The sequence below is a fragment of the Sinohyriopsis cumingii genome, chromosome 2 (assembly GCF_028554795.1).
Source record: "Sinohyriopsis cumingii isolate HCF-2022 chromosome 2, ASM2855479v2, whole genome shotgun sequence".
NCBI classification, from domain to species: Eukaryota; Metazoa; Mollusca; class Bivalvia; order Unionida; family Unionidae; genus Sinohyriopsis; species Sinohyriopsis cumingii.
In genome coordinates this window covers 125,913-138,892 of record NC_142962.1, presented here as the reverse complement: position 1 = coordinate 138,892, position 12,980 = coordinate 125,913, and the positions used below count along the sequence as shown (strand labels likewise).

Here is a 12,980-nt window from a genome sequence, read left to right as displayed (position 1 = left end):
ATATATAGGGGAAGTCAGCATTTTCAATTGAGTCTAGACAATCAGTGTTGGCTTTTTTTCTACATAAACATCTAGGCTTGATCTTCTTCATTAAAAAATATAATATATAAACCACATTTTATCTCCACATGACATGGAAAACAAATTCCCAGCCATTTCTCTTCTGAAATTTAACCAAAGTTACTAAAGTTTGAAATACAGGTCAATGTGGCCTTCATTAGATGGATGGGTGTTGAAATCCCGGAAGGAATCCATAATAATATTCTGCAGCCAAAGGTACTTCAGAACTGACCAAAACATGAAATATAACCAGTCATAAAAGCATGAAATATTGTTGCCACCATCAGTGGCATCCAGTAAGCATTCACATGGAAAATATGCACGCATCTGAAGACAAGTAGAAACTGACCTAAAAACAACACTTCGGTGGTATGGGAGGATGGATAATATTTCATGCCCCTTCTACATTCTGCGATGCTGTCCCAGAACCTTTCTAAAATTAACTCTTACTTGTAAACAAGACAAAATCAAATCTTTTCAATTTTTGTTCTAAAGAACCTTGATTTGGGTAATAGTTTTATGCATAGCTTGTATTATCCCATTCAAAGAGACTCTCACATGGCACCATGATATTTTGGCAATATGAGATTCTGGTAAAGTGATATACTGAAAGCTGTTACGAACTTTGTATGAGCCAACTACAACATCTCTTGCTATTTCAAAAACTATTCTAAATATCCTTTCTGTGATCATTCAAACAAAAATTCAATTCAACATTAAACATCATTTTAAAACAGATGTTGATGCTGAAGGTATGTCAAAATCAGTCATTGAAACGGTCAATGTTTAGATCAAACATCATCACAATGACAAATGTCACCTCATCTCATCCTTTTTTTAAAAAGGTATTTACTTTTCCAATTTTGGGAAAACCTTGTCCTGGCATTAAAGAAAAATGGGGCATAATTCTGCACCATCTTTTGATGGAGATCTTATTGAGCCATGTGAGTGAACTGATTGAATGAGACTCTCTGCACTATATAAATAAACTAAAAAGGGAGGTAAACCTCACAATACTTACACTACATAAAAAAAAAACTAGCAAGGGAAGTAAGCCTTACAATACTTACAATACATAAATAAACAAGAAAGGGAAGTAAGCCTTACAATACTTACAATACATAAATAAACAAGAAAGGGAAGTAAGCCTTACAATACTTCCTTTACTTGGGTAATGAAGGAATCATACTCTTTTCTGGATGTATCTGGAAAATTATCATTCTTACAATTCGAGATGGGCAACTGAAAGCAACAAAACAGTGACTGACCTGGCATAATACTGCTCCCAGCCTCATTTTCAGGCAGGCTTAGTTCCCCCAGACCACAACGTGGACCTGACCCGAGCAGTCTGATGTCATTAGCAATCTTCATCAGACTGCAGGCTAAAACATTCAGGGCCCCATGGACTTCAACCATTGCATCATGGGTAGCCAGTGCTTCAAATTTGTTGGGAGAAGTAACAAAGGGTAGTTCTAAAAGAACAAAAAAAACCAGACCATATTAAATCAATAAAAATGTAAACAGAGCATGCAGAATAATAGACAGTTTTGTCAAATAACCCTGCAATGAAAATACTTGTCAATGACCAAATCTTCTGTTATATATAAGATTTTGTGGAAAATTGGATAATTATGTAGAAAGTATAGGTGCCTATATCAGTTGTCTATATAAAAACAATACTTTCAAACCAGTACATATATTTTAAAAAGGTAAACCTGACTCCTCTTGCCAACACAAGTACATAAGGAGTAGCTGTCAATGCATCCACTCAAGTATGTCTATTAGAAAATAGGATCCACAATAATACGGGTTCATGAATGATTATTAGCAGGTGAAATAGACTGCCTGATATTGAGGGTGACACAAATGAATAGCTGAAAATACAAAAGTCAATCAAGTGTGCAAAGTATGTCACAGTTGGCTAGTTTTGATATTCCTGAGTTACTCTTCTTGTGATGCACCTGCATGTCACTACTTGCAAGAGAAATAAGGCCTGAAATATTGGGCGGGGGGTGGGGGTAATGAAATATTGAGATGGTAATGCATGATTGGTTGGTTGGTTGATTGTGAATTTTATGGTGTGCCAACAATGTAACACTATACAGTGCCACAAAAGAGGTTTATATGATAAAATAGTATGCTTCATGAAGGTTTATTACCGAGTGATAAAAGTACTAAAACAGGGATGTAAATGGTGTGTGTAATTAGAAGATACATCAGGGTGATTAATAGTACACATGTTGGTCACAAATACTCAGTCAGGGTGATTAATAGTACACATGCTGGTCAAAAATACTTAGTGTGATTAATAGTACACATGTTGGTAAAAAAAACTCAGAGGATGTGTGTGTGATTTGGATTTTTCATGTAGCTTTAACAATTTTTCAGTCATATCACTACGATGTCTGCAGTGTGGCAGTTTATAGTGATGTCTAGCACTGCGGCATCATGCCGCAGACATGTAGCATGATGTCCCACCCAGACACATTATCCTGACACCAGGCCGACCAGTCCTAACACTAACCTCTTAATGCTGAGCACTAACCAAAGAAGCTGTTAGTACCATTTTTGTAAGTCTTTGGTATGACTTGGCTGGGAATCTAACCCATGACCTCCCGCATCTGAGATGGATGCTCTAACCACCAGGTCACCAGAGCGGTCTATACTCAGAGGAAATAGGACTGCACACAAGCTATATTTAAGAATAAATGTTTGCTTCCTTCAAGAAATTTTAAAAATACAAGATACGTTTACCATATTAGAAAGTTCTTAATGTACTGAACACTAAAGTAATCATCTTGTGTAGGTTGCATATCTAAACAATCTATTATTGAACACATGTGCAAAGGAACAAATACAAAAAACTGAAAAAAACATGACATAAAGGGCAAAATGCTATATGCCTTCCTAAACTTTCTTGGCGAGGGAATAAGTACTTTCTATGATTAGCCCCTCTGTATACCATATGCACTCAATTATAATGCTCATCCCTGTGTATACCATATGCACTCAGTTATAATGCTCATCCCTGTGTATACCATATGCACTCAGTTATAATGCTCATCTCTGTTTATACCATATGCACTCAATTATAATGCTCACCTCTGTGCATACCATATGCACTCAATTATAATGCTCACCCTGTATAAACTATATGCACTCAGTTATAATGCTCACCCCTGTGTATACCATATGCACTCAATTATAATGCTCATCCCTGTGCATACCATATGCACTCAATTATAATGCTCATCCCTGTGTATACCATATGCACTCAATTATAATGCTCACCCTGCATAAACTATATGCACTCAGTTATAATGCTCACCCCTGTGTACACCATATGCACTCAATTATAATGCTCACCCCTGTGTATACCATATGCACTCAATTATAATGCTCACCCCTGTATATACCATATGCACTCAATTATAATGCTCACCTCTGTGTATACCATATGCACTAAATTATAATGCTCACCCTAGATAGCATGAATCAAGATTAGTTGCATCACAGTGCACTTGCTGATCATCATCAGCCTGAAATTATTGACATAAAAACAAAACAGACCTTGATAGATCTGTGCAATTTACAATAAATCAGGGTCAACACTGTTCATATCTGGGTGTTTCTTTTACAGAGGCAAATACAGTACCAATCTCCTCTAGACCAGTTATATCCTTTGATTAGGTCAGTTGAAAAAATGAATCAGCAAGACCATTCCATTTCCCTCTGATGACTTATAAAGGTAACAAAACTGGTGAGTCACCAGGGGGTGGGTGGTGGCGGTCATGGTCATGACTGGACCACCCAAGTAGATAGGAGGGAATGCCTCCACATCATATCAGGCATCACCTTCTTTTAGATCTTTTAACTTGTCCTGAATCATCTGTTCTATTTCTGTAATACTTTGAATTCATAAAACTGTCTGCTACCAAAACTGTATATTAGCAAATAGTTGTCCCAGACTGGTTGGTCATTAAAAACTTAATTTACCATTGCTTATCCAAGTTATTGACCATGCTTTATGAGCAACAGGAAATATGATGAAACAATGCAGAACGTGACTGTTGCTATAGGCAACATGATTTTTTTTTACTTATCTCTGTTGGAGGTGGGGGCAGCTCCCCAATGTCTCCACTAAAACTGGTCAATAATACCAAATTTGGATGAATGCTTAATACTTCATGTTCCGGTAATTTACAGTGTGCCCTTTTTATCAGCTGCCCATATTGGACATGCTACGTTAATGAGAGGAAGAACATTTTGTACGCAAGGCACATGTCATGGCTGTCAACTATGGCTTTCATGCATTTGTACATCTTGCATTTTAATAATATGTAAAAACTGAAGAAGAAAAAACAAAGTGCATGCAACAGGTATACAAACTGTTCAAATAGGCAAAGTCACATTATCAAGAAAGCCATGAAATCCATAATCAACTGAAATTAAATGCACAATACAATTACACTGGTGACATCTTGAGTGTTACCAATCGATATCACATGGACAGCTGGTAACAAAGTGCAGTAATATGAACAGAATTTGGCACCACAAAATTCTGTACTGCAGTGTTATTCAAACATAATGCAATACCATAATTATATTAGGGACCATCAAAAATTTAATGTTCTAAAGCAAGGGCCTGGGACTCTTTTAAAATTTCCATCTGTCAAAAGCTTGAAAAATATCTTGCTCTGATTTATAGCCAAAATAACATCGTATTATATCCATTTAAATTATTTGAAAAAACTTAATTATTTTGAGATAAAAGAAAAGAAAATATCTCTGATAAAAAAAAATGGCAGTCCCACCAATAACAGAAGTACCATTAAGTAGATGAATTTGCTATGTGTGTGTTAATTGTTGCACAAGTTGTAATCAAATAGCTGTAACAAACATGGGACACAAAAGCTTATAACACAGACAACATGATTTAAAAGACATGGTGCTGAAATGAAAGAGCTTGCTGATAAAAATAGGAAGTATTGACAGTGAAATCTACAGTTTACAAGCTATACTACTTATATATTTGTCTGAGATACTCTGAGTGGCATGCAAACACCAAGGTAAGATATTTATGAAATAGGGCCAGTAACATAAAACAAACTTACTCAACAAATGAGAAAATATTTAGCGGATTAAAGAAATTATATAAAGTTCAAACAGTAAACAACTGATCTTTCCTGAAAATCTTAGGATGATCTTACAAAGCAATATCTGTACATAAGACATTACCACACACCAATAAATATTCAAATGTCATTTTTTCCATCTAAAATTTGCCCAAGTATCTTTCACAACATCCCATTTGACCACCACGTGACATGTGTCAAATATTTGATTAATGATCATAAATATAATTTTATTTTTATATTCAAAACTTAATTATGACAAATACAACTGTTTTGTAAAGCAATATTTAAAAAAAATTAATTATTTGTCATAAAAAAATGAAAACGTACTGTGATTATAATAATTAAGTTCTTAACAAGATTACCTGGGAATTTCAGTACATTACTTACTGAACTACCCAAGTACCAGTACAGTGAAAAAGTACCGTGGTATGTACCACTGGAAAAAATACAGAGGTAAACCATTAATACTGCGCACCTCTAAATATGAATCAATTCAATAGGACAAATGCAAAATGTTGCATAGAGCAGGTACATCAACCTTTTGACTTAATATACTTCTGAAAATAAATGTTGCCTGTACAAAATAGATTCTAAATTGCAATTGATCCTTTAGAGGTAATGTTCAGACTCACAAGCTACAGTTTAAACTATTAAACATCTGGGATACAGACCGTCGCATTGCATGAAAAGGGGAGGTAAACTGTATGAGTTACTTCCCTTTGTCTAGATGATATTTGCATGGAAAGATGTTTTTTTTTTCTTCTTTCAGGTAGGGCTTGGTTTTAGAGGGAGCAGTGAGTAATTTTCTGATGTTAATGTCATCAGGAAATGCATCTGACAGATAAACATGGCTTTCTTTCCCCTTTATTAGGTTTCCTCCAAAACTGAAAGTCCTGATACCATGAAATGTTTGACATCAGGTAAAGCTGCTGTTGTTAAGCAGAAAACTACCTTCTGTCCTTCTGCCTGTGATCAGATCTCCATTGCAGCTCAGAACAATTTGGGTTAAAAACCTGAGGAAAGGATTAAAGAGAGTTAGACAGGCAGTGTTCCCCACATCCTTAATACAACTGCCAAACAGCAAATTATAATGAATGCTGAGCCAGCAAGTGATGCACCTTAAGTGTGCAGAGGAAAGCATCTCATCTCACTCAGCAGCATGCAAAGCTATCTGTGACCAGACAGTCCAGCACAAGAGAAGCAAATTATAATGTGCAGGGAAAGGCATCTCATCTCACTCAGCTGCATGCAAAGCTATCTGTGACCCGACTGTCCAATGCCAGTAAATTTCATGGCATGTTGGTGCAAATAATGAGTAGCCAGTCCATCTGGTCAGCTGATTTGTAAGCATATGGAGTAAATGTAATCTACAAATTATATAGTTAAAGTAAATAACGGTGATATGAGAAGATAAATAACTTGCTTTTATTATGTGTTTACTAGATGCCCGTAACAGACCTGCCAACCCTGATGAGTCTGTCTCAGTAAGGCAGTTGATTTTTTTCCACAAGTTTGACCAGTTTGCAGTAAGGTGTAACAAAATATCATAAACTGCTTTTGTTAAGCTGGAAAACGTAATTAAAAGTTAGGTATTCTAAACATGCAAAGACAATAAACATTATGAAAAGTTTGTAAAGTATGCATAGACTTTATTTACAGCTGCACGAACTTTAGTTCCAAACCCTATGCAGCTCAATGGCTTGTTGCTGTTTCTCAACTTAACGTAATTCTTTAAAATTCTTTTTCCACTGCACATGACAACGGTAATTATATCTCCCACCATGAGTCATACTCAAATTGGCACATGACATCCAATAAATGTAACTCTGTCCCTGCCAGCTTTTATTCAGAGGAATCTGAATATTCCTTTTTATTTCTGTGTTGATTATTAACACTTTTCAAGAGGCTTATTTTCTCTTTCGTCTTAAACATGCATCACTTGCTGTATGTGATTTCTTTACAAATTCTATAATCAACAGTTTGATCATGCAGATGCTTCGCATGAACAAATAGGTGCAGTTTAAAGAGGGTGAGGCGCTGCTGTAAAGTTAGTCTGGTTCCCTGACTAATTTTAATATGAAACTCGGATTCAAATCAAACACGGATGAACAAATTTGACAGAAGTTATTGCTTTTATGCCATAAGTCCATATTTTAAGGGTAATTTTCTTAAGACATACAGCAAAATCCTAAGGGTTAGCAGGTCTGGCCATAATTCCAAATAAAAACTTCATGCAATGTCCAATGACACTTCCGACTGTCCAACTTCTGACTCCTAACATCAACATGTGGGGTTATTTGGATGCCCCAAAGCCAAAAGAGGCTGAAAAATCAAAAAACACAGCCACAGAAAAAAGAACTATTCAATAGAAATAATACATTATCGTACAAAAACAATAGCTCAATTAGAGAATTTGCTTAAATATAGAAATAGGATGCATGCAAAGAACATGACAATACTGTTATAATTCATACAGTTCAGCATCTTGAATGATATCTGAGACTAGCTCAGTAAATTTAATGTGAGCCTCTTAAATTGTAGCTAATGTTATGGAATTTATTTTGTGCATGAATGATTCCAACACCAATTGTATCAACATACAGAGCAACACTACTCATTTGATATATCATGAAAAAAGGTGGTACTTGTAACTAGCCATGTTGGACCTGGAGTTATGGAAAAAGAGTTCATTTTGATAAAGTGCTAAGCAGTTATGGGAACTGTCACATGACACAGGCACACAAACAGGGTCTACTCAGTAGACAAATTATGTCACAAGGATACATTAAATAAAAATGTATGTTAAAGAAAACTAGATATTGTAGATGTTTAAATTAGGTAAAATTATCTGCAAATCACTGGTCTACAGACTCTGATATCATTCATGATGCTGAGCTGGACGAACTATAATTGTTAAGCTGCATTCTGCTGATGTGGATACATTTTATTAGGTTCCACTTCCAGCAATCCAATGCTCTTCCTCATCTTTCTGCAGATCTAATCTCATGAGCATATGTACGCTGGATACCATAGATACATCTTTGGAGGATGGGTCTGGTTCTGATACTGTCAGTTATTGATGCATGAAGATTCTGGTTCATATTCAGGCTTCAAGTCAGTCTGTTCATCACTGCTTAGATTATGGTACCCAGTTGTGTATGGATCTGGATACCCAGTTGTGTATGGATGTGGATACCCAGTTGTGTATGGATCTGGATACCCAGTTGTGTATGGATGTGGATACCCAGTTGTGTATGGATCTGGATACCCAGTTGTGTATGGATGTGGATTCCCAGTTGTGTATGGATGTGGATACCCAGTTGTGTATGGATCTGGATTCCCAGTTGTGAATGGATGTGGATACCCAGTTGTATATGGATCTGCATCAGCTGGACAGTGAGCATAATTGTCCTGGTCAGTAAATAGTGGTCATGTTGTGCTGGATTTAATAGCATTTAATAATGTGACATATAATATAGATGCTCTATTTTGTGTTTTTCTTTATGTTCCATATTTCATTATATAAATAAGTGTACTAAGGAATTATATTTATGTCTAGCTTCATTTACCATTGAGTCATTGATTACATATTGTCTTCTTGTATTATGAAATTAGGACACAATGTATTTTCATGTTACTGGTCCTGTGGGCATGCAGGATGATTTGGTAAGTTTCACATACTGTTCACCCTGTGCAGGTTACATGGACTGATGTGCAGCATTTTTAATCAACTCTGCATTGTGACAAGTTTGTTGACTACCAGATATTTTGGTGAAACAAAATGTAACAAAAGATGCTTGGTCAAGCAATAAAAAAGTACCACCATGTTATGCAGAAGTTTTGATGTTACTTTCAAAATGAAGGGGTGGTCTTGTTCACCGTCGTGATATGCGTCTCAATGAGTATAGTGTCAGCAGGAGGAGAAAGACACTGGTAACTGTCTCTCTAAATGTAAGTACATGGAGTTGACTGGGTCTTGAATCTGTGTCACAGATGGTCAGAGATAACCCTACTCTTCACAGATTTCCACAGTAAACAAAAGAGCTGCTCATCCTCATCATCAATATCTAATGAGGTCTTGACCTTTTGAGGTCCAGCTCAAGGATGGCTGTGGTAGGCACTCAAAATTTGATAAAATGTGATCATTGCCTCAAATGTGGCCTTAAAATCGAACTTAATTTACTCTATCATGGGGTTTGACCTTACTGAGGTTCTCTATACAATCATGGGGAAGTGTGTATCCCCTGCTGGCACATCTTTCTACTGTCAGGCATAATATGGTTCCTGCCATACTACTGTCAGGCATTCTATGGTACCTGCCCTAATACTGGACATACTGATCAAAATGGCAAATGGGCAACCAGCAATGCTTTTCTCACTGAGATAACCTGTTGGATGGACAGCTAGGAAGTTATGTGGATAGACTTGTTACATGGGTCCCTGTAACATGCATTATATAATGGGATGGCCAGACATCTGGGCTAATTAATTGTACATAATGGGATGGCCAGACATCTGGGATGATTCACTGTATATAATGGAGTGGCCAGACATCTGGGCTAATTAATTGGCATGCATGATGGCAAAGATGGCTGGTGATAGCAGTCTGTGAGGTGTGAATCAAACTGTACAAATCCAGACTTATGCCCGCTGGGCTACCATAATGTGGGAGCAAACTTTCCCATCTTGAAGTCAGTACTGGAGAAACACAGTGAAAGATGGGATGCCAACTCCACTAAGTCCACAATTACATCATTATCTCCTGGGTAAATTATTTCATCGCAGGTTTAAGCAGCAACTTGGGTGGATGTAGTGTGGACATATCAGGTAAAATTCAATGAAACATTGCAGGAAAAGAGGCTACTCTGGCATTCCCCACTATGCTGGCTATGGATGCAGTTTTAGGATTTGGGCTCAAAATATCATTGTCCATCTGTCTCTGTGCTCTTCAGATTATAACACAAGAAGTTATACCACATCTCCTCACCATTCTGTACACATGTACCAGTTGCATATTAAGTGTACATCTCATTTAAGGCCAAAACGTTTTACACTCTGAAAATTTAGTCATGATTGCACAACTGAAATAACTAAATAATGGGAAATGAAACCTTGAAGGTGCAAACTATATCAATAACAGCACAATCATCTAATTGAAACATAAACATGATTCTAAGCAGTGTTCATGAGATAAGTGAAAAAACAGTGAGTATCACCCCCAAAAAAATCACCAATGTCTTGAAGTAACCTGAATTATCGATACCATATTGACATCACAAGTGCATGGACACAAACACTAATGAATTTTCATGCACAATGAGAGACAATGTAATTCAGTGTTATCATCACAAAACTTTAAACAATGTCTGTTATTTGATTAGACATCTAGCAGCAGCCAGGGTTAATAATTATAGTACTATCTGGAAGAGTTTCTTTCTACAAAGCTGTTTTCATTGTCTATATAATATAGAGACAACGAATAAAACATTTTCTGGTCTTTCCATGAGGGTTGAAAACTACAGTTAGGATCAGGTAATGTATTCTTCACTGAAATAACAAAAGCGACAGACACAGAGCAATTTATAAATAATAAGTAACTATGTTATATAAGAGACTCATCAGAAACTTCTAATATTACTAAGCAGTCCTTGTTCATTGTGTTGATCATTCTTTAGCCTATCTGGATTGGATAATAAGGTACAAACTTTTCTTATATTGGTAATGTATTTAATGCAAGCCTGATACCAACAGAAGGCCTATATTTAGAATGTCAACATTACTCTGGTAATTAGCATGTATTAGCATATACAATTTTTCTGGGAAATGATTCGACTGTTGCTACATGTATATGAATAAATTCATTTCCTCTTTTCCTCATCAGTGTATTTAAATTGCATGCATTCATGCATTTTTGTAATGAAACATCAGCAATTGTGAAAAGATTGACAGCATAAATACTTACATTCGAACAATGCAGAGGAGACAACTCTTCAATAACTGGCAATCTCAAAAAAATGGCCAGGAATTTATTTCCCTACACAATCCAGTTTGGGAAAGAATCATTATAACAAATATTTGTATTGAAACACAGAAGTTTTGATTTAAAAAAGGACTGTAATTGACTGTTTCCATTATTATAGTGTCATTTGATTGAAACACACTAGTTTTGATTTTAATAAAGGACTGGCATTTACCATTTCCATAATTATAGTGAAACTTTAATAAGTAAATATTGCTATCTAGAAAAGGTTAGTGAAGTTGGTTCTTGAATTTAGAACATAGATAATGGTACACTATCTGTATTCCCTTAGAGAATGGTACATGGTCTATATTCTCTTAGAGAATGGTACAATATCTGTATACCACCCAAGTTTATCGGTCAACAGCATGCATCCAGTTATACTGTATATGTGTCAATAGATATGGGTTTGCAAATAAGTGTGATTTTAAACAAATACAAAGTGTTGTCCTTAGCACCTGGCTTAAACTCCTACTTTAATGAACAACAACACAGTGTTTCAGTCAGGTTTGCCACAAAAAAAGGGTCAACTGACACCCCTCATTTGATAAAGTGGGTCACTGGTAATTTCATATCACCAAGCACATAATAATATGAGATATATTTTAATTTGTATATTTTACATGTTTTTTGCATGAAAAGCAAAATACATAGCTATCTTTACTGATCTCCCTCCAACCACGCTCAGGAGAAGAAGTCTACAAATGTATAACAATACAGTCATCAGTCTTTGTAAAGTTTCAGCATTCAAGCAATTTCTTTATGTGTCATAATGTTCTCCATTTCTTCACCATTGTGGAACCCAGTTGTTCATTGGAAATTTCACTTTCTGCTTGATTTTTTACTCGGTTTCTCTAGATTTTATTCTTAACCTCTGAAGCAAGAACTATTATAAGATATGAGACATACTGGGTATACAACTATTTCTCAAAGATTCCTGGCTTTGCTATAATTGGGATTAGGTGAAGGGGCCGAGGGGTGGGATGGGGGTGGAATAGACATAGACATGCCAAGCAAGACAAATAGTGCAACTGAAAAAGATCACTTGATTTTCTTCATTTCCATAAAAACAATAAATCAGGAATCTGTCCTCTAGAGTGGTAACAAGCTCTGACAACCAGATGCAAGATTAATTAACATGCATGGAGCAAACTCATTACTGAATCCATCCAATATCTTTATGATACAAGCTTATATTTCACATTTAATCAAAACTGGATTGGAAATATAGCTTCCAGAGGGATAACACACTCAGCCAACCTGATGCAAGATAACCTCATTCATATGCACGGCTCTCACTCATTATTAAACTTGTACAAGATCTTAATGATACAATTACATATTCCACATTTGATCAAAAATGGATCAGAAATACAGCCTCCAGATTTGTAACAAGACCAGCCAATCAGATGCATCATTATTTATTAATATGGATAGATCATGCTGATTATCAAATCCAAGCTAGAACTTGATGATGCAAACCTAAATGGCAAGTTCTGTCAAAATTGGATCAGAAATATGGCTGGCACAGGGTTAGCAAACTCAGCCAATTAAATGCAAGATCACATAATTAATATGCATGGCTTTTTTTTATCAAATTTATCCAAAATCTTGACAGGATAAGTATGTATTCCAAGCTTGATTAAAATCAGATCAGCAACATGACGTCCAGAGTGGTAAGGCAGTTAGCCAGTCAGGTGCAAGATCACCTGATCTTGCTCATTATTATATGATATAAATCCACATTCAGTGTTTGATCAAAA

The 12,980-nt window shown here is 35.9% G+C and overlaps 1 protein-coding gene across 5 annotated transcripts in view; it reads right to left on the bottom strand.

The window, feature by feature from the left end:
- LOC149804191 (fumarate hydratase, mitochondrial-like) overlaps window positions 1-12,980 on the bottom strand; it is a 94,409-nt gene that overhangs the window by 25,901 nt on the left and 55,528 nt on the right. For all 5 annotated transcript variants that reach the window (XM_089937721.1, XM_089937696.1, XM_089937687.1 and 2 more), the window contains exon 8: window positions 1,329-1,532. In XM_089937721.1, the coding sequence (XP_089793847.1) occupies window positions 1,329-1,532 (204 nt within the window). The remainder of the gene's footprint in view (window positions 1-1,328; window positions 1,533-12,980) is intronic.